Source organism: Pezoporus wallicus, unplaced genomic scaffold (assembly GCF_028554395.1).
Source record: "Pezoporus wallicus isolate ANWC-B61680 ecotype Strahan unplaced genomic scaffold, APGP_CSIRO_Pwel_v1 contig_8705, whole genome shotgun sequence".
NCBI lineage: Eukaryota > Metazoa > Chordata > Aves > Psittaciformes > Psittacidae > Pezoporus > Pezoporus wallicus.
Genome location: NW_026638439.1, coordinates 426,355 through 449,057, shown reverse-complemented (window position 1 = coordinate 449,057; position 22,703 = coordinate 426,355). Strand labels below are relative to the sequence as shown.

General features: G+C 46.9%; 1 protein-coding gene across 1 annotated transcript in view; it reads left to right on the top strand.

Annotated features, from left to right (window-relative positions):
• Positions 1-3,356: 3,356 nt before the first annotated feature.
• Positions 3,357-22,703, top strand: part of GALNT17 (polypeptide N-acetylgalactosaminyltransferase 17) — a 182,279-nt gene continuing 162,932 nt past the window's right edge. Inside the window, exon 1 of the mRNA XM_057410692.1 lies at positions 3,357-3,831. Coding sequence (XP_057266675.1) covers positions 3,594-3,831 — 238 coding nt within the window. The 5' untranslated portion in view covers positions 3,357-3,593. The remainder of the gene's footprint in view (positions 3,832-22,703) is intronic.

Below are 22,703 nucleotides of genomic sequence, written 5' to 3'. Positions count from 1 at the left end.
CTCACACGGAAGAGCTTCTGCCTAAGAGCTCATCTCAGTCTCCCCTTTGGAAGGTTAAAGCCATTCCCCTTGTCCTGTCTCTGCAGGACCTTGTCCAAAGTCCCTCTCCAGCTTGTAGGCCCAAGTGCCTGAGAGAAAAAAGAAAGACTGGCAACTCCTGAGCACCATCTCTCAGCCTGAAAACAGAGAAACCCAATTGCAGTAACAATACTCCAGCCAGAACTTTCAGATTTTGAGGAAAGAGCTCATGGCTTTGAATTGGGCCTTGTGGGGTTTTTTTTTTGGTTGGTTTGTTTTGGATTTCCTTTCCCTCTTGCAGATGATGGTTTTTATACAGAAATTCAAAGTCACAGAAAAGCTCGTTTATGCAGCTCAAGCAGATTTATCTAAGGAGACCCAAGCACGTGCTTTGTTTCTGGTGTTTGGGATGGAAATGTAGATGTTTGGACCTCCCCAGGCGGGTACAGGTCCCCATGGCATCACCCTTGCTTGCTGCCAGCCCTGGAGCAGGTTAGGAGAGGGTTGAGCTGTGAGAAGGCACCTTGGCCATGTGCCCTGGGGAGCGCACAGTGCTGACTGGCTCCAGTAAGTAGAAAGAAACCCTTTTATTTCTGCCTGATTTACATCTACCAGAAGATGAAGAAAGTCTGCTCCAGATGTGTCATGGCATAGTACCTCCATCATATACTTCTAAAGCTATCAGGGTGACATAACTTCTAGAAATGAAGTTATTTTTGTATCTTTAGTTCTTGTAACTGGCAGCTAGTGTTTGCTGTGTGTTAAGGAGCAGAGATTTGAGCTGAAGGATTATTATGTCATTAACCAATTCATTGAATATTCATGATTTGGTGGATTTTTCCCCCCACAGAAGAAGAGCAGTAATTATTTTGGCTAGCACTTGAAAAGAGCGTGTGTGCTGTTGGTGGAACTCCGCTGTATTGGGCAAAAATAGAATCTTTATATTAGACATGCAAACTAATCTTCTCTCCCTGATAAAAACCCTTTAGTTCTTCTCTATTTAGTAACAGTGTTTTATGCTTTTTTCTTCTTGGTAGGAATGTAATGACAATGGAAAAAATGAGACAAAAGGAAGAACCCCAAACCCTCCTGGTGCTGGTTGAGCTAGTCCTGATTTACAGAGAGGTCTTGGCAAACCTTTTCATACTTATAGCAAACCACGGTTTCATACTTGGGATTTAAATTGTTTTCAGTGTTGCACTGGTGTGAAGCTCAAGTGAAACCCTGCTCTGGTGGGAGATGTTCTGCAGCTGGGCTGAGCACTGCCCAGGTGATGGCTGTTTGCTGTTAGCTCACAGAGCTTCAAACGTGGTGCTATTGGTTCTACCTGTTATACAAAGAAAAGCAGCAACACCCCCAGATGCGTGGGAAGGGATTTGAAGGTAATCCTGGTGGATAGGGTAGGGCTGTATAGCTGGTTGCTGAGCACATGGGTAGTCTAAATTGCTAGCACTCATGCTATGTCCCATGCAGAGTATGGGTTTGATTTTTGTTTTTGTACAGTTTTTTGGACTCGTTTATTATGTCCTGACATGCTGTGACAATTGGGATCGCACATTGTCCAAGCACTCAGGTGTCCTGGAACTACACGCAGCAGCACACGGTTAACGTAAGATGAATTGTAACTTCCTCGCTCTCTCCCTGCTTTATTTGGAGACTTAATTCTGCCCCTTTCCTGGGGACAAAAATATTCTCCTTGGCCTTCAACAAGGAGCTGCTTCAAATTCTCTTGATCCCCCTTTTGAAAATACACTAAGACTTTTATGTTACCTCTGTATTAGGGTTATATGTAATAGTCATGTGCCAAACTTCTTCAAATCTAGCTTTTTCCAACCAGGGTTTTACCGTTAAAATAGATCTTGCTGTTTCTGTGTAATGCACCAACAGGGGCTTTAGTGGGAGCGCTGTGTAATGAAGGACTGGCTGGGATGGGTCAGCTTTATCTGAGGCTGGTTTAAAATTAGCAGCAGGTAGTTTTATGTTTGCATAAGAATTTCAGCTCCTGGTGATCTGGGCCATGTGGCTTCACTTTCTGGTAAACAGCTCTGCAAAGCTGTGTTGGGATCTGTTTGGTTTGAGATTTATGGGTTTGTTTTTTAACAAAAGGTGCTTTTATTGTTAGAGGAAAAGCAGCTCAGTTGACAGCTCTGGAAACAAGACTCTTCTGTTTATCACATGCCAGAACCCCCCAGAAGAACCCCCAGACCTGCAGGTGTTGGGACAAGCTTCCACTCAGCACCAGCAAAAAGCTGAGAGAGCTGGGGCTTGTTCAGCCTTGAGAAGTCTCAGGGGAGACCTCAGAGCTAAAGGGGGCTACAGGAAACCTGGAGAAGGGCTTTGGACAAGGGCCTGTAGGGACAGGACAAGGGGAATGGCTTTAACCTGCCAGAGGGGAGACTGAGATGAGCTCTTAGGCAGAAGCTCTTCCCTGTGAGGGTTCTGAGGCGCTGGCACAGGGTGCCCAGAGAAGCTGTGGCTGCCCCATCCCTGGCAGTGTTCAAGGCCAGGTTGGACACAGGGGCTTGGAGCAAGCTGCTCTAGTGGAAGGTGTCCCTGCCCGTGGCAGGGGGCCAGAACTGGGTGAGCTTTAAAGTCCATTCCAACTCAAGCCCTTCTTAGGCCATTCAGGTGCCCTGACGGGGGATTTGGGGCATGTGTGGGAAAGCGGGACGGTTTGCTTCGTTTGTTAGGGCATGCCTGTGGGAAAGCCGGGTTTCCAGGTGAGAGGACACAGGAACGGGCACGCATCCCACCCGCTGGAGGAACCCCGCGGGCTCAAACCTTGCCTCACCCTGCACAGCAGATGTGCGGTACCGGTGCCCGGCCCCATCGGGACGCTGCGGGCGGCCGGTGGAACGCGCGGACTCAACTCTGCGGGGCCGCTCATCCCGCAGCCCCCGGGGTTGGGCCCCTCGCCGCGCTCCGTCTTCCAGGCCGGGATTTGCCGTCAGCCGGGCGGCGGCGGGGCCGCTCTCCGCAGGCGCGGTTGATGCGCGGAGCGGCGCTGCCGGCCCTGCGCGCCCACGGGGCTCCGGCGTGACCTCTCCCCGCCGCCTCTCCGCGCACCGCGAGGGGCGGGACCTGCGCGCGACTCCGCGCCCGCCCCCTGCTCCCTCCTCCCTCCCCTCCCCTCCCGGCCGCGGTGCAGCGCGGCGGCGGGGCATGCCCCGTCCGCGCAGCGCAGCAGCGGCCCCGCGCCCTCCCGCGCACCGGCGGAGGCAGGCGCGGCGGCGCTGCCGCAGGGCCCCGCGGTCGCTCGGGAGCCCAGGCGCGGGCGCCCTGCGCGGGGCATGAAGTTGCGCCGGCGGCAGCGCGGCGGCGGGCGGAGCGGGGCGGGCTGCCCCGGCGGCGGTGGCGTCTCCTGTGCGGGGCCGTAGCTCCGCCGCGCCTCGGCGAGCCCGCGCTTCTCCTCCCGGCGCCCCGCAGCCCTCCGCGGTGAGCGCGGGGCCGGGCCGGGGAGCGCAGCCCTCCGCGCCGTGGGATGTGCGCGCAGCGGCGGGCGGCTGGCGGCCCGCTCCCGCTCCCTTAGCCCCTGCAGGCAGCGCGGCGGCTGGCGGGGCCCCTCGGGAAGTTTGATGGCTTCTTTGCGGAGAGTCAAAGTCCTGCTGGTGTTAAACTTGATCGCGGTGGCCGGCTTCGTCCTTTTCCTGGCCAAGTGCAGACCCATCACGGCCAAGAGTGGCGACTCCTTCCATGACATCCACCCCAGGGCAGAAGTGGCCAACTTGACGGCGCACGGCATCAGCTCCATCCAGGACGCAGTGCTGAAGAGACTTTCCCTCCTGGAAGACATCGTCTACAGGCAGCTGAACGGTAGGAACAGTTCTGCTGCTTTTAATTGTCATTAGGGTACGGCGCGGGGGTGAATGGAGGCAGTGGGCACAGGGCTGGCTTGGTAGAACCGCGCTCTTTCCTGTATTAACCTGCAAACGGAGGCTCCGTGCACTGAATCGATTTAGTATCTGATTTCCAAGTTCCGTTTGTGTTTAAAGCTCAGAGTACATTGCACAGGATGGGAGGAAATGGGAATAACATAATGCTGCCTTTTAGGTTTGTAATAATGGTCAGGAAATCACAGTGGCATGATTTCTGCATCGGATGAGGAGGATGTTCAGCGGGCTAACACGGGCTGGAGCTGCACACTGTATATTGATCGAGGGAATGGATTTTACTACCTTGGAGTTTGGTTTAGTGAAAGGGAGTTTTTAAACGGCTCAATTGTGTTGCATCATTCGAGTGCAGAAGGTTGGAAAGCAAACGACACTTTCTCTAGTAAGTTAAGCAAACTGTTCAGTGTTTCCTGTGGCTCAGCACTGACAGCTGCTAATTAAAATCTCAAGTAATCTTCTGTTTATAGCGTAGGGAAGGGATTTCCATTAAAATCTCACCAGGTTCAGTAGTTCGGAGATGCAGAAAGGGAGTTTTAAAGATGCCATGCGGGATAGAGAGGCGTGAAGATACGAGGTATCTAGGTGAGGTTTCTAATTAAAACACTGGCTGGGGAAGCTAACTTCTTGGAAATTGTTCCCTGTGGGATCACAACTGGGAATGTAATCTCAGTCAAGAGCCCTGTTGATGGCTTCCCATCTCTGTAGCTTTAACAATTCAAGTTTGCCTGTGTCAGAAGCAGCCCAGTTAATGTTTTTGTCAGTGTGATTCCCTCTCCCAAGTTTTCAGTAGGAGGCTAATGCATAGATAGGTGTGTGTGGATCTGAAAGCTGCTGTGGCTCCCTGTGGAGTCGGTGCTATTGCAATTTTACGTGTGCACTGAGGACGTGAGACAGGTGCCGGAACACAAGGTATCTTTCCTGGTGCATAGTAGTTGTTTCAATTGGTGTTTGTACTTCGGGGAGGCACGGTACAAAACAAGAAGCCCTGAGCTGGGTGGGCAAGTGTAATTTTCATTGTGACTTGAGGAAAACCCTGTCCTGGCTGTGAAAGTGCTTAGCACCAAAGATGTTGAAGCAGCACTATTGGGTGACAAACAAGGTGAAAAATAAGAATTGTGAGGAACAGGGTAGGAAGCTGGATGTTATTTCCAGTCAAACTGTGAAACTGGAATTGCTGGGAAGAAGTTTCCAGGAAGATTTTAGCACTTATTTGAAAAGGGGGAATAGCTGCAGTTTGAGGCAAGAGACCTCGTACTGGGACCTTAGTATTGCACAAGTAGTCACGATGCCATCTACCATTCCTGCAAATACAGAGAGAGTTGACACTAAGTTATTACCCTTCTGCTGTGGAGATTAACATGGGACTCCCTGCTCCTGTGCTCTGGGCTGTGTTGGAGTAGCTGGTGCTTGTGACAGGAGCTGAGTGCAAGGACAGCTCTGAATGTGCTGCTTCCTCTGTGGGCTGCTGTGAGCACGGTGTGGTGCAGAGGCTGCTCAGTGCTGAAGAGCACTCGTGCACCTGAAGGCCAGGGGAGGCAGGAAGGTAACAGAGACATTGCTGTATCCCAAACATTTTCTTAGGCAGGCAGAAAGCTGAGCACCTGAATCATAGAATCAGATAGGTCGGAAAAGACCTTTCAGATCATCAAATCCAGCCAGCCAGCACTGCCAAGTCCACCACTAACCCATGTCAGATGTCAGGTGTGGCAGCTTATCTGGCTGCTGCATGTTGGGCTGATTTATAGGAGCACTGCTGAGTCTGGCTGAAAAATAGCTCTGGCATGGCACTTATGTAACTTTGGGACAAGTATATATTTGGTAGTCGTGGTTTAAGCACGTTGGTACATGTGATTTTGAGAAGAGTACAGTGTGCTCTGTTCTTGGAGGGATGTCTGCGCTTGTGCGTCAGTGACACATGGCTCTAGAGCAGGTTGGGGGGGCAGGTGAATCCTTATCACCACTAAGAGGAGCCAGTAAAGTGTGCTGACAGCCAGGAGATTGCTGTGCCCAAAATGATGTTCATTCTGGGCACCTGGAGAATACCCAGTGCTGAAATCCTGGTGCCTGCTTGAGGTATGCAACTAGGAGCTCACTTGGTTTTTTTTTTGACTTTAGAATAGAGAAGTTGCATGCGGGTGAGAAGTGCCTGACAAAATCACCATATGCTCTCAGACAGGCTGCCTGCAGAACGCAGCCACTGAGAGAGCTCTCTCTGTTGTGTGAAGTTATGCTTTGGTTTAAATCTGACTGATGGTTTATCATGTCCAAAGCCACAGAACATCATATAGAGTAGCCTGTGGGGAGACCCTGCACCTCAGGGAGACTGGGAAGCATTTGGCCAAAGAGAGAAACTAGACCACAGTTTGGGTGCAGTCAGCTATGGATTATTTTGTGCCTTGCAGGACTTGGCTGGATTTCAGTGGGAGTTGAAGCCATCTTTAAAAAACAGTCTCTTGAAGAGCTGCATTCTGTAGGGATCAAAAGAGCAATCTGACCTTCCCATGGTATGATTTTGGGGTTTGAATCCTGTAGTGTAAAGCATGTTGGAAAGCACAGCTCTCTGGTGTGGCAGCCCTCTTCTTATGTATATATTTATTCATTTCTGCTAGTGCTGGCTGTGAAAACAAGCTTAAACACACTGCCTTGGTGCTGGTAAAGGAATGGGTTTACACAATCCTTCCTTTTGAAGAACATTTCTCTACAGTACCATTCTGGAAATAACACCAGGCTCTCTCTTAACTCCTCTCCATGCAGAAGAGCTGTCGCAGACATGGTCCCATCTGCCCCATACAGTAACCCCTCACTTTCCAGGTGATAGACCTTGCTTTTGTGGTGTCCTTCAGCTACTCTTAGCTGGGGTTGCCACTGCACAAAGCTCTGCCGTGTCAGCCATGGGGTGCTTCTTTCAGATGGTGGTTGGCACAGTGCCTTGGGGATGCTGAACAGGATCTGGGAACCACCGCAGCAGACAGCGCCCTTGCTGAGTGTTATCCTAGCTGTAATTCATAAAGTATCTATGAGAAGACTTGGGTTTGTCTGAATTTGTCTACTCAGTTGTCTCTTGGCCTCAAACTGATTGGGAACTGGATATGTGCTTGGTTATTTCTAAAAGTTCACTATTGCACAAGTCTTGTGGGTTTTCCTTGTTGCTTTTCTGTTGCTTTCTGCTGGTCTCTAATCGGATGACTGCCCTGGTTGCCATGAAGTGCAGGGGAGCCCTTTGACATGGAGCAGTTTGTGTGTGCATGCACTTACCCAAGGATTCGGAGCATTTTTAATGTGTCTAGTCACTTTTATGGATGAAATTTTCTTGTTCAGGAGGCATTCAGAGAAAGCTAATGAAGGTGAGGAAAGAACATGTATACTTTACTGCAGGTATTAGCTACAGCTTGTCTTCTTGGTCCAAACCTAATTTTCTGTGTGCTGACATTTACATAAGCAAAAATTGTGGTCCAGATTATCTCCAGTTGTATGGAGATCCACACAAATGAACTTCTCTGTTTGGCTCTGTGTTTACAAAGGGGGAGTTTCTGTGTTTGTGTGAAAAACCGCTTAGCTAGTGAGGAGCTGGAGTGAATAGAGACTTGAAGAGAACATCTAGCTTTCCTGGCAATCCTGTGTTTCCTGGAGAGTGCCAAGCACACTTCTGTGTACCTAATTCTGTTCCACTGGGGCTAATGTGGAATCCAGTTGATGACCATGAGGAACTGGGGGAATTGTGGGAATTATGCATATACAGGATCCTGAGTCAGCAAAGGTGGGACAGCTTTTTAACTTTAGTGGCATATAGGAGGCTCCAGTTTGCATCATGAAACAGCATACAAAGATACGGCTCATCATGAGACCCCTATGCATCTGGTGACCATTGCATGGTGAGAAGATGCTAATCCCTTCTACAAGCAACAGCCTTGTCTGGCTGTTTATAGCAGCCTTCCAGTACCTAAAAAGACTGACAAGAAACCTGGAGAGGGGCTTTGGATAAGGGCCTGCAGGGGCAGGCCAAGGGGAATGGCTTTAACCTGCCAGTGGGGAGACTGAGATGAGCTCTTAGGCAGAAGCTCTTCCCTGTGAGGGTGCTGAGGCGCTGGCACAGGGTGCCCAGAGAAGCTGTGGCTGCCCCATCCCTGGCAGTGTTCAAGGCCAGGTTGGACACAGGGGCTTGAAGAGTCACAACACATTGTGTATAAGATCAGGGAAAATAAAAAACATTTGCACATTACTGTAAATGAGAGGCCAGGGCAGTAGAACTGCTGAAGTGAAGCTGGCCAGAAAATGGGTGAACAGCGAGGGTTTGTCTCCTTGTAGTGGAGAAGTGCAGAGAGAAACTGCTCCTTTACCACATGTGAGAAGTTGAGTGGGAGCTTTAAATTCCTTGATGGTTAAAGAAGCCTGTGCTGGAATGATCTGCACATGCTGAGGTATGAACAAATGCAATGCCAGCAGCCTCCTGCTTGCAGAGTGTGCTCTCACCTGCTTATCCAATTAGGAAATTTAACTCTGAGAAGACTGCATGTGGACACTGAGGCTGCTACTGGAACACAGCCTCTTCCATGCTCTATCCCCCTTGTAAAGTGGCATTTAATTAACTGAAAACACTTTGGAGACATGTGGATTTACTTCCCATAAGGATAAAATAATGCTTATCTTCTGTAGCACTTATCATCCCCAAAGCACATTATGAACTTAGCTAACTAACTATAAAAATTATATGTGTAAATAAGGCAGATTAAAAGTGGTTCTATCAACCATTTAGTATGTAATAGTGTTACACCCCAGACTGGTAATATTGAGATGTTAACAGGTGGGTAATACATTAGCTAAAATGCTAAGAAATTCTCTGATTAAGATAAACAACTAAATGGAAATAGCTGACAGTAGGGAAACACTGTTTGTAGGCAGAAGGGCCCAAACTTTAATGAAATAAAACAGCTTTTTATATGAGCACAGCCTCGCTGGGTGAAATCCTTTGATAGAAGAGATTGTGCTGTGGAGATGAAGTGACACACTGTGGGGATGTGACTGCTGTATCAGTGGATGGTTATCACGCAGGATCCCAGGTGCTGTTTCCATGTTTACTCCACTACCGTGATATTTCTAAAGTAGAAACTAACTGTGTTACTCTGGTAAAAATTGCTGCTTTAGTATTTATTCTATGCCAAACAGATTTGATTGTCATGCTCCCCATTAGGAGTAACACAAATAAGCAAGATTTAGTACAAGTTCTCAGCCTAAACACACTCACTTGTGCATAGCCACAGGGCACCTGAGAGCTGCTCTCAGTAAATTACTGTCATTTGGGTCTGATGCCATCTAAAGAATGAATAAGAGAAACACTTTTTACAGAAATAATAAAGTAACAGGCGAGCCTTCAGACAGACATTTAGGAAGCATCTGGAAGCTTAGACTTTAACTGACATTTAGTTTACAACCCAGCTGACTGGAAACTGATAATTTTTGGTTTTGATAGATGTTTGGCATCGCCATCAGAATATTCACTGTCAGTGGCAATGCATGAGTAATAAGCCACTAACACATTTATCATGCAGAGACAACACGAGATTCATGAGATGCAACAGCAATGACCAGGAAATAGTGGCAACATTGGTATTTTGTTCTTGCATATTAATTCAAGTCTGACTAAATGGAGCAACAAAACCTTACCTCGGTGGTAAAGCTGACAAAGGTATGTTAGATTTATGCTGCCAAATGAATCAGGTGGCTTTTAGGAATTTTTTTGTAAGGGTACAGTTAAAATAAAAAGGTGCTGTAATTATGTGAATTACAATATTATTTCCAAGCCTCAGTCTGGATCAGTGCTGTGCTGTTGTGTCTGCGGTAAGACGCATTTGGAATTGGATGTATTTGGCAGAACAAAGGGTATCTATTGAGTGACATTTCAGTGCCCAAAGGCATCCTGCCTGGCTTCCAGCTGCTGCTGCAGGAGGGCATGTCCAGAGTGCGACATCAGCTGAGCTCACTGAACATCTTGGGCACCCTGGGGCCTCTTGGATGGCAGCTGAGACAACAGAGTCCCCTGCTTGTGTCTGGTAAATCTTTCACTTCTGTTGGTGAGGACAGGTAGGCAAAGTTGGCTTTAGCCATATACTGTCAATGTGGGATTTGGTAGAGTCCTTCTGGTCTACTCTTGGCTGCCATCTTCATGACTTCTGGCAGAAAGCACATGGCATTCCTCGTATGAAAAAGCTGAATGCTGCCTTTGAGCAAATCTGCCTGTTAATGAGGTAGAGCACTAAAGAAAACTGGAATGAGCCTTCTCAGGTAATTTTGTGATTTATGCCACTAATCTTTATCTAAAACTGAACAATCTGGTCCAGATGTTGTGGCAGGCTGCCAGTTCCCAGCTCCTATAGATACACCTGAATCTCTGGGCATTCTGCACCTTCAAATGTTAGAGTCAAAAGGGAGATTTTTTTATTGGTAAACTGTCCTTATTGAAGTCTGCAAAGAGCTGTTCAAGCTGAATACGCATGATATTGACCCTGCTATGAGTCAACAGCAGTGATTCAACTTCAGTAATGTATCCTAATGGTACAATGCTGTTTTTCCTAAGCAGTTTTGGGAGTACCAGCAACTGTGTTTTCTAACCCCCAATCCCTGTGGTCAGATTTCTTCAAGAACTTATTGAATACTTTACGTCTTACTGCTCTAAGCATAGCTAGTTCTGCCTGTAAATCTAACAGCTATCGACCCACATTCTGACATTCACTGGTGGTTATCTAAAAATGATGTGGTAATGATGCAATGAGAGCCCTATGTAAAACCTTATGTGCAAGGAGAGGGCTGTGCTGAGCCTCCCTCTGCTGCCACTGAGCAGTTACACACGCTGCTTCTGATGCTGTCTTTGATGCTCATGTTGGTGGGGAGATGCAGAGTTATCTGAAAAAGACAGCTCCTTAAAATCAGGAGTGAATTGGAGGAAAACCATCACACTTTGTCTGTCCATAGAATTTCAGAATGGTTTGTGTTGGAAGGGACCTTAAAACTCATTCAGTTCCAACCCCCTGCCACAGGCAGGGACACCTTCCACTAGAGCAGCTTGCTCCAAGCCCCTGTGTCCAACCTGGCCTTGAACACTGCCAGGGATGGGGCAGCCACAGCTTCTCTGGGCACCCTGTGCCAGTGCCTCAGCACCCTCACAGGGAAGAGCTTCTGCCTAAGAGCTCATCTCAGTCTCCCCTCTGGCAGGTTAAAGCCATTCCCCCTTGTCCTGTCCCTACAAGGCCCTACATTGTTTTGAAGATACTTGCAACTGGCATCGAAGAGCAACAGAAAAAGTGAGAGAGATGCTTGACTGTCTTCTTACTCCTTACCATAACGAATGACTGGAATGTGGCCCTAATTAAGTGATTACTACTCATATTATGACCCTGCCCAGCCTGGTACATGGCGCATATATTTTGTGCTATAAACCAGGGAGAAATAGACCATTCCCAAAGTGCTTATCGTTTAGCAACATAAATCATGCAAGAGCACGAAGCAGAAGATGGGGGTAGAATTAGACCTAATGTCATGTTAATTCCCTGTGGCTTTTGTATTTAAACTCATGTTGGTTTAAATATATATTAATTATATATCAACTAGGGGAGATGCATAAGAAAATAATAGAGCAGGAAGATGTCCAAGTGAAGGTGGAGGGAAGGGGGACTGCAGAAATGGTGAGAGCAGAATGCAGGGGTGAGGTTTCACCCAGGAGTAGCATGCTGAGCCAAGTCATGAAGCTGGAGGGTCTCTGTGGGCTTTGAGGGGTGGAGAGGGGGAAGGCAGCATCCTCTATCTGCATATGCTCTCAGGATTTCTGCCTCCAGAAGCGTTCCTTGCTCCTGTAAGTCATGAGGGACAGCTTCAATATTTGGTCCACAATTAGGAAAATATCCACCATGCACTAATTCATAAGGAGACACTCAGCAGGACCTTGCTTGTGGGAAGGTGATGAGAACCAGACATCTGAGTCTGGAGGAGCAGATGCTGGTGGTGGAGCAGATGGTGGTTGTGGAGCAGATGCTGGTGGTGAGGCAGGTGCTGTTTGGATTTGATTGACCCTGTGCAGTGCCCAAAGGGCCAGAGCTGGTTTTTAAGTTCTGCAGGTGGAGGTCAGAAACAAACTGCACTGTTTGGAGAAATAAATGAATAATAAAACTAATGGGGCAGGGATGGGTGAGCTGCTTTCTCCTGTGTGAAGTGTTAGGGTGCATGGTGCAAGCATGGTGCTATTTGATTAGTGCTGTGGTGTGAAGGGACAGTGTCACACCTGGATCATGCAGATGGTGTATGGGTATGCAGACAGTTCTCATTTAGGAATCTGCCCCTGTCAGGAGCATCTAAAGGTAGGTAACAGCTTTTACAGTGTCTTACATGGAAGGTGTTACTGGGGTCAGGTCGTATTCAGTTGTCTTTGGATCAAGCACTGAATCAATAAGTGACTTCTGGGGAAGTTTAATAGCTCTTCTGCACAGACATGAAAGGGGTTAGGCAGTAAAATGGGGTTTGACACTTTCGTCAGTCTTCTCTGAGGAAGTTGCTCAACTTCCAAACACTAATTGATGCCCTGTTCCTACCACAAATTTTCCTCCCTGCTGCTGCTCCCTGTTGGATCCTATGGAACAGCATCAGACTTTGCAAATTAGAACCAGGCTGCAGTGAGGACAGAGGCAACGAAAGGAAGGGAACAAAACTTTGACATCGCACTTCAATTTGCGGAACCAGCATAATTTATGCTCTTTGTGCAGCTGTTTGGAATATCCTGGAACTCCCTTGAATGTCCAGCTCTGATTATCGTTGCTGGAACTGTATATCCAGAAATACCCAGCTCCAGTTGTGAATTGTGATTACTGGAGTTGGGTAGCCAACAAAAATAATTTACTCCAAAGCTGCAGACCCAGGTGTGGATGCTCTGGTAGCATCTTATTCTGAGGCTGCCCAGCTCTTTCCATAATAAGAATTGCTTGAATTTGTTTATAACTTTTCCAGTTGGGCTGAGGTGATCAAATATTGTCAAGATCACATTTATCTTTAATCCCAGCAAACTGGTCCAGATGTTTTTGGAAATGATGTATGAGGAAAACATGTTCCATGGAAGGGACAAAAGCTGGTATAAAGGGAGGAGGATGGGGGGGACTGAACTGTCTGCTCCAGAATCCCGAGGCTGAGAAATTACAGGAGCATGGAAGGGGGAGATGAGGAGACTGATGTGGGTGGGCAACATGGGAACTGGGGGGGGGGAGCATGGGGCAAGGAATGCAGGCAGGCACATGGGCAGGGAGCAGTGACCCTGTGCAGCATCTCTGGTTTGCTCCAGGGATGCTTGAATGTAGTACGGTGGCTGAGTGGCTTTGTTACAAGTAGTGGAAAAATGGCTTTCTTCAGAAAAAAAAAAAGTGTTATTTTCAACTTAATATTGCATAGAAATGAAGTATAAGTGAGGAGATTGGTTCCTTCTAGAAGCCTTAGTGCCGAATGTGGGTTCTTGGGTGTTTCTGCTGTTGTAGTGATTAAAGTGTTAGCCTTGTAGAGCATTGAGGAGATGTGTGGGTATAAACCAGGGCAGGTATTATTAGCTGTGTAAAGCAAAACAATACTGTCACTGTGGAAAAATTACAGGTTTGTGCTGAAGCAGATATTTAACCTTTGTTTTTACAACTCCAGAAATGAAGCAGTTTGTTTCTTAATGTAGGCTTAATCCTCAAAGTGTGTGCTGACTGGATTTTCCCACATGAATGTATGAAAGGCTGGGCTATTAAAACCTGCTTTAATGATCTCTTTTCCCATAACTCCTAATATTTGCCATTTACTACTTATGATGTGCCTAAGTAGTTCTCATTTGTAGTAGGTATTTTAAATGCTGCAGATGTCCTAGTTTCAGGCTAACTGCTGGTGACTGTTTTCATTATGTCTGAGAATTGAGTAGTGCGGGTGATTTCTGCAGGTTGGCATTAATGCTCGCCTCGTACTGTTCTTCATTAGAAGGTTTTGATGTACGGGTCCCCAGTGGAAGCAGAAATAGTTGGATTTGGCAGAGGAGCAGCAGTGCTGGAGAGCACACTCATCTTTTCAGTGAGTGTTGTTTTGGGGTGTAAGTTCGTGCCAAGTCGGAGAGGGCAGATGGGTGGGGGGGGCTGGTGTGGGGCACATTTTTGGGAGTTCCTGTCTGTTTGTCCTTAGGGTCTTCCAACACATTTACAGTAGAGGAAATGTGGCTGTTGAAAGGGGACAATCTGGGCAGTGACTTTGCAAGCAGTTTGTGGAGAGGGTCTCTGCCTGTCCTTGTCTTGACCCACGAGCCTTGTGTTCCATTTTCTCTCTCCTTCCTGCTGAAGAGGGGAGTGACTGAGCAGCTCTGGGGGGCACCAGGCCTCTAGCCAGAATCAACCCATCCCAGTCTTACAGTCTGATGGCCCTCACTGCAAAGCAGAGCTGAGAGTGCAAGAGAAGTGGTGATAAAAAAGAAGAACCTGTAAAGTGCAGGTTAGGAAGCAGGGGCTGTACTTAAATTAAAATACACAACCCGGGTGCTCTGCAACCAAGGAGAGGCTGTTAACTCAGTTGTCTGTCCTCCCCACACTTCATTTTACCTTGAATTTTACCTGTTGGGTTTTTTTTTTCTTCTCTTTTTTTTCTGAATCCCATTTCTCAATCACCACCAGAGGCAACTCCAGCTGTGACTTGACAGCTGCTGCTGTCTTCTCCAGCATGTGCTGCCAAAAGTCCCAGTTGATTCTAGGGCTTAAGGCACAATGCTGTCAACTTTCTGTGTTTGTTTCCTACTATAAAATGCTACATATTAATATTAATATTGCTCTTTCCAATTTGAGAAGCCTCCAGGCCGATTGCAGTTATGTTGGTTTTAAACCTCAGGTTTTGGCAGGTATGTCCTAGCAGTAAACACGGGTTGTGAGCATCTCCCAGCACATGGGCAATGCTTTAGGCTGGGGTGCACTGGATAGCACTGAAGTCTGGAACCGGATCCTTAAGTTATTAAGGAAGCTTAAATGTAAGCGAAGCTTTGAATACAGTCCTTTCTCTTCACATCCTGTGAAATAATTCCTTCTGACTTGGAAGAAGCAGCTCTGGTGCCAGGGGTACCATGTGCTGCAGGTCCTTCCCATGCTGAGCATCATCAACCAGAAGCAGCTCCTCTGGCACAGACCTCATATGCTTCTACATTGCCTGAGCTGCTTTCTTGCTCCTTAGCCACAGGCTGCCTTCCTGCTGGCTGGAAGGCAAAGTGCTGCTGCTGTAAGAGGCAGCTTCACACCAACAGCCTCTCTCTTTCCTTAACAAGTTAAAAAAAGAGGATATTTTTTCTTTTAGCCTGCTTCTTCCTTTGCATTTCTCACACCTCCACACTGAACCTCGGCTTAAAATCTTAGAGAACTGAAACTTAAACACTTAGGGTTGGAAAAAGGCAAAAAGCTGATCCAGGAGTCTTCTGACTGGATCAGTGGAGCAAAAGAACAGGCTGAAGTGGCACAACTGTGAGTTAGGAGAACTTTGCTGATCGTGCTGTGTCAGGCTCTTGTACCAGGTGATTATCTTCAGAGGTGCATAAGGCAAATGCTTTTCCAGGCTTAGGAAATTTCTTTATACTTGAATTCTAAAATGATTTTTTTTTTCCCTTTTCTCTTTTTAAAACAAAATTGCTGATGGAGCATTCAAGCACTAATAGAATTCTTGTGGTTCATTTTCTTTGACTCATTTTTTGGCTGATATTAGGTAAAACCTTCTCAGTGCTTGCCTTCTGTTAGCACTGGAATTCCTCTTCATACCTTTAGTTGCATTTTCTGTGAGTCTGTCATGGGGATGGCTCAAACTGATGGCAGTGTTTAAAACCCAGTAGCTGGAGTGTCTGGATTGTAAATCCTGCTGCTGAGTGGATCCTACCTGTGTCCCTTCACGGGGGTGGGTTGGGAATGAGCCCAAGGAGCTCGCTTCTGTCATTATGGGTGGAAGCTGCATTCTTCCCAGGGATTTCAGCAGGGTTGGGATTGTGCTTGTTTTGCGCCCTTTATTAAGCGCCAGTGTGAATTGGAAAGCTCTATGTTAGGGTAAAGAAATAAAAAGGTAGAGCCTATATTTCAGGCTGAAATTGGTATCATTGATATCTAATTCAAGAGATTTTCTCTTCTTCCCCCCCTTGCTAGGTCACAAAGTCCTTTTGTATTCCATTTGCATTTTATTATCTGTTGGGGATTGGACTTGTAGCTACGTACCATATTCAGACCTAACTGTATGGCAGATACCTTGCAAGCTTGCATTCCTTTTTCATGTTTCGTGGCTATTTTTGACAAGTAAATACAGTTTCATATTTAAACCCATGGCAGGAATAAATCAAATTAGTCTGAAATTAGCCTTTGCTCTTACAATGCTTTGCACATTTCTAGTATGTAGGAGATAAGGCAGGAGAGGAGCAAACCTGCTTTGAAGCCGAGCTGATTTCCATAGCAGGCAGAGTGACCTACTTAAAGGGAGGGGGGGAGCACGCGGAGTCAAAAACAGGCTTGTGAGCTATTTAATTCAATTTCCAAATCTCTGTGTCAGTGCTCCCGTGTCTGAGCCCTCTCCTGACACTCACCTGACAGCACTGAAGAACTCAGAGCTGAAGAAACATCATTTGTCCTACAAGGATCCCCTTTGTATTAAAGAGAATTGTGTTGGCGTGGCCATGGGGATAGAACCGTGTTCAGCGCTGAGGCATTTGGTAAATGACAAGATTCAGAGAGGGCTTTGAGGGGATGTTAATCACTGTTGAACATTTGTAGGAAACCTGCTTCCTTGCTTCACTTAAAGGAGAAGGAGAGTGGGGCTCTCGAGCATCATATTCAAGAGTACAGGATGTTTGGGAACATCCATGTGGAGAATTGCCACACGGTGCAGCAGATCTGGAGATGCCCCAGGAGGTGGGTTGGAGCAGCAGATGGGAATTGAGGAGCATTGGCTTCTGTTTTACACACTCCTCGTTTGGTATCCAGGAGACCCGTGGGGTGTCTGTCTCATTCAGGTCTGCTACGATCTTAGTAGGGGATCCAACCCTGCAAAACAGCAAGCATCAGAGTCTGGAAAGCCAGTGCTGTCCATGGGGCTGGAGTAGCAACACCATTTACTGCTTGTTGCCTTATGTAGTGTGGTGTGAAGTCTGTGTAATGTGTGCCCAGATCAGAATGGCCATGGTCCCTCCAGACACTGAAATGTGTGAATTTATACAATAAAAGCCGAATTGTCAGTCCTGGTGGTTTTACAGCTTGTTCAGAGGACCAACCCTCTCTGGGTTGCTAAAGGCTCTGCATTTGGTGCTGGTGTCTGGTCTGTAACCTGTGTTTGTACTTTAACTTGATTTGCATCATCTGCAGAATAGTTTATATGTTCAGGACCTGAGTTGGGGGCAGCCCACGCACTGCAAGAAATGGTGATGGTCTGCACTTTCACATGCTCAGAAACTGATAGATACTCTGCTTGTGCATTTCAAGTGTTATGCAGAAGGGGAGGGCAGGTTGTTGATGCAGACTTCTGGCTGAGACAGTCTTGTCTGATGTGAACCTTCTAGCAAGTTTATGTAGGGACGAAGGTTTGTTCATTTAGTCAGTAAAGATACTAAAAAGTTTTCTTTGCTCGCCTTGGTCAGGGACAAATACTCTGTATTTGTGTGTCTGGTTGCCTTTACCTGAAATCTTTATTTCTTCCAATACCTGAGTGGAACGACATAAGAACTGCCCAGCCCTGGGGGTAGTTGCGTTTTACTGGAGCCATATGTTGAGTTTGTGAAGCCCATTGAGAATTTGGCAGGATCTATGCACTAAGTTAAAAATGAAGAACTGATGAGTAGGTGAGAGAAGATGGTCACAGCCACCTCAGGGCATTCCTGCTCCCCTTATAATTTTGTTCTATGCAGTTATTGTTCCTTGATGCTTTTAAAATATCCATTCTTCTTTTTTGAGTCAGAACTCATCTCCTTTTAACTTCCATTTTTCACTAAGCAAATTCGAGAAGTCCGGAGGAAGTCTTGTGGCCTGTTTTAAAAGTTTTGTGTGTTTTAAGTAACATAAATAAAATAGAATGTCACTGACCCACAGCAGAGAGGAAGGTATGTCAAGTCATGCTGGACAAGGGGGAATGGCTTTAACCTGCCAGAGGGGAGATTGAGATGAGCTCTTAGGCAGAAGTTGTTCCCTGTGAGGGTGCTGAGGCGCTGGCACAGGGTGCGCAGAGAAGCTGTGGCTGCCCCATCCCTGGCAGTGTTCAAGGCCAGGTTGGACACAGGGGCTTGGAGCAAGCTGCTCTAGTGGAAGGTGTCCCTGTCCATGGCAGGGGTTGGAACTGGATGAGCTGTAAGATCCCTTCCAACTGAAACCATTCTGTGGTTCTATGAAAAGACAGTGGAGAAAGCAGTAAGTCCTTTCTCCCAGCTGCATTGCAGGGTAGCTCTGTGCCACTTGTGTATTCAGAAGTAATGTGTGCTTGCACCGTGGGAGAACATTTGCAGTTGAAAGCATGTTACACTAGCAGTGTCTGTGCTACTCAAGGAAAGAGTCCAAAAACTTGCTCAAGTTCACAGGCATGGGCATAAAGGAGAGGTTGTAAGAGGCAGGATGTTGCCTAAATAAAAGCTGTTACCAAAACAGGACCATTTCTACTCACCAGAAAGCCAGTTGGGAAGGGAGAGGTTAAGAAGTGTTTGTGGCTCTTGTCAGGATTAACTCTGGAAGGGCTGGCCTGAAAACAAGATTTGGGTACAAAAGGGGAGACAGCCAACGAGGAAGTCAAAAATCAGAGCTGTTGTGTTCCTTGTTCTGATATACCTGTCTTCAGGTAAGTGCTAAATGAAATCTTAGGTTTGATATTGTAGCTTCTTGCCTTTAGCTGTAGGTAGTTTGTTGTGGATAATGGCTTCCCGTGGCTGGCAAGCCGTTTTCAAGGTCTTTGGGGTCCTAAACCAGCAGTGACCATCTCTGACAGTGCCAAGAACATTAACCTGAAATGAGAGATAGTGGATGTGCTACAGGACACTGTGGGTTGTATTCTTTTCAGGGCTGAAACCTGAGGTAAGATGTCTTCGACAGATGTAATTTAATCATTGATACACATCTAGGTGAAGAGTAAGTCTCCCCATGTCATAACACTTGATTTCTCTGCTTCTGACCATCTTTTAATTCAGTTATGCTGCTCTGTGGTGAGCTTATAAAATACAAGGATTAAGCCTTATGCTTTGAAACCTAAAATGATTCCATTATCGGTTGCTCCATGTGGATGGCAGTGGACAAACAGAGCTCGGGCCGGATGATAAATGCCCCAGAGTTTGTTCTTGGTGTTTGGGAGCTGGCAGGGCTCAGCCCCAGGGTGTGAGAAACCAAAATAGTTGAGAGATGATGATGCCAGTGTCCTTTTTGAGACGTGATCGTCCATGGCATAGGATAAAGTAGTTCCCGTGGGTATGGCAATACAAACATGAACAGCGGAGCTCTTGGATCCAGTTGTGAGAGATGGAACAGATGGGCCCTTGTGTGCAAACAGAGCATGTTCCCTGTTCACTGGCACAGCAGTCAGCGTGTCTGTTGTAGGAGTGGAGCTTCAGTACTGCCAGGCCCTGAAAAAGCTCTGGAAAACCATATTTTCTTGAGAAAATTAATTAAGTAGCTGTTTTTTCTAATACATGTAGACTGTCAGCTTGTGCTGTTACATATGGAGGTTCTGCATCGCTGAGCCTTAGGATTTCTTCCTTCTTGCTCCTGGGAAGCTCCTGTGATTCCTTGTCCTGAAGGGCAGTGAAACCACAGGTTGCTGCCTCTGACCGCTGCCTGCCTGTGACAGTGGGTCCGCTTGCAGTGTGTGTACATGCTGACAAGACAGAGCAGCTTTCCAAAGCCATGGAATGGATAAATACCCATGAAACAACTTACGGAGCTTGTCTTGGTGTGGAAAAAGGATGGATGCAGCCACTTCCAAAGGGTTAGTGAGTGGTTGCTGGGATGCTTCTGAGCAAGGCTGCATCACATGAACTAAAGCTGTCTGGTGCTGCTGGACAGGGTGTTATCCTTTGTACCTCTGAAAGAGAGAGTGGGCTGCTATCTGCAATAAAAGGGGTTGGAGAGAACCTCTCTCCCAGAGGGAAGAGGAGGATGCAGGTTTGGATTTTGAAAAGAAATTCTTGTATCATGTTTCTGCCCTTAAACCAATCTGCACTGCACTTTGTGCAGCTTGATGCTCATGGGGCTTTCCGAAGAGATGCTGGGTCTCATGTTTCCAACAGATCTTGTAGCTGAGATTAGTTCAGTGCCTCCTGCTCAGGCGTGCAAGTAAAGGAGCAAATAAAGGGGTAGACTGAAAGAGCTGGGCTGGTTCAGCTTGGAGAAGAGAAGGCTCTGGGGAGACCTTAGAACAGCTCCAGTGCCTGAAGGGGTGACAAGAAACCTGGAGAGGGGTTTTGGACAAGGGCCCGCAGGGGCAGGACAAGGGGAATGGCTGCAACCTGCCAGAGAGGAGATGGAGATGAGATAAACGATAAATGACGTAGCTAATTCTGTACAGAAGCAAGTATAGAAAGGTCAGAAAGAACATCTACAGTTGGGGTCAGTAAAATCAGGTTTTTCATATTTTCTAATATCCATAGTACTGGGTGTCTAACTGTGGCTTGATCATTGCTTTCATTTGCTGATTTTTTTTTTGGGCTGGATGTGTCATACCTGAAAACTTTCGATGTGTACCATGCCTGTGATACGAAGCTTCCCTCTGTCAGGACCTCCCTGCGTTCCTGCCACTGCTTTCTCTTTACAGTTTCATTTCTTCACCTTTGCACAGTTTGATTTCATTTTACAGCTTGCAGCATGAGGTCCCCAAATTGTGTATGTCCATTAAGCAAACCTCTCTATTTAATAAGCCACCTTTTAATGGGGGTCAGCTGCAGCCGTGAATGTGTAACAGGGGTTGGTTGCAAGCCCTGTAATGGCAGTGTGTGAGGGTGCTTGCTCCAAGTCTGCAGATGGGTCATTTCTTGCAGGAGCTTTGCGTGGCTTGTGCTCCTCACCATGCTGCTTGTGTTGGATCAGCCCCTCACGCTGCCTGAGCCCCTGTGATTGCCCTTTCCTATCATCTCATGAAGTGTGCAGGACCAACATCCGTACAGAGAAAGGCATCTCAGAGGCTCAGGTTTTGTATTCAGCTGGAGGCTGTCCCAGATAGAGCAAATATGTATGCAAAGGAGTTGCAGTAGGAGCTGTTTCTAGGAACTCAACTAAGGGATGCTCTTCTGTAGCACACATGGGAGATTTTGCCCTAAAATGTTTCAGAATATTTAGATGGCATTTAGATGGCAGCAGGTGGAGCACCTGGACATAGGTCTTGCTTTGCTTTCTAGCCACCAGGAAGAACCCTAGACCAACTGCTGCTGACTGAGAGCTTGTATTATAAAAGCAGGTCCAGGGTAGAAAGTCAGAGCTGCCCAAGAGCACCTCATACTGCCCTTGGCTAACTGACCCATTGCTTAGCGTCAGACAGTTTGCAATAACTTCTTAGGGTTAGGAAAGCCTCAAGACACAGATGGCTGGTCCAAGTCTTGTGTGTGTAAGCTGGGACATAGGATTTTTGTTGAGGTCTGTGTCTAACCAAGTTAATTGAGGTCTTGTTTGTTTGCTAAAGCAGCACTGAGGGATTCCAGGCTGCTGGCTTTGTTCTTGGCCCTCAGGACACCAGCAAAGTGAACTTGTGTAAATGCTATAAGATACATATATTAGTTTATGTATTCTTCCAGTATGTCCTTTCCCATCTTTGCTCATCTCTAGTAAATCAGTGTTCTGGGAAAGAAAACAGAGGCATGAAAAATCTCATAGTAATATGGGTTTAATCAATTCTCCCGTGAGCCTTTCATTTCCAATTTTCGCTTTAACATGCTCTGTCCTACTGCCAGTCCCTTCTCTTTGGGTAGCATTTTAAAAGTGTACATCCTTTGCCAGACTTCTCCTAATAGATTTGGGATGGAACGTTCAGCATCTGATTAAATTAAATTCCCCCTTCACCCTCGAAAGAAAATGATGTTTTTTTTTTCCAGAGCAAAACGTATTTCTAATGCAAGTCAGTGAACTTCTTTCATCACCACCCTGAGGTAATTTGCTCTGTCATCTTCCTGGCTGCTCTGACCAGTATATCTCTCCTGAGACTTGCAGCCAGGGTAACCTATTAATTCTTATGGTAGTACTGCCTTTTAGGGTATAAAATTCCCTGTAACCTCTTGTTTTATTCCAAGGTGGCAGTCAGGGACCCATTGGACAACAGCAGTTTTGTTGGCCTGTGTTAAACTTCAACTGGTGGCTTTAATTGGTGAGACTTTACACCTTGCAAAACTCCTCTGGCTTTCTGCAGTCACTTGTTAGGGGTGATGCATCTTGCTGGGCTTGGCCTGGTTTTCCTGCTTTCCTTGAGCGGTCTGTCACTGGCTTATGTGGGCTTGGCTTGCCCAGTGTGGCAGCTCTCATGGTCAACACCCATACAGCTGTACAAGAAAAGCCGTGGCTGCCCCGTCCCTGGCAGTGTTCAAGGCCAGGTTGGATGGGGCTTGGAGCAACCTGTTCTAGTGGAAGGTGTCCCTGCCCATGGCAGGAAGTTGGAGCTGGATGAGCTTTAAGGTGCCTTCAAACCCAAACCAGTCTGGGATTCTGTAACCTTGACTAGCAGCGTTGTGCTTTCTTTTTTCTTCACTCTTCATGTTGTTCTTTTCTTTCCTAGTTCTGTTGTTCTCTCTCCTGTTTTTGGATATTAATACCTTTCCCCCTTTATTTCAGTGACTGTTGGAGT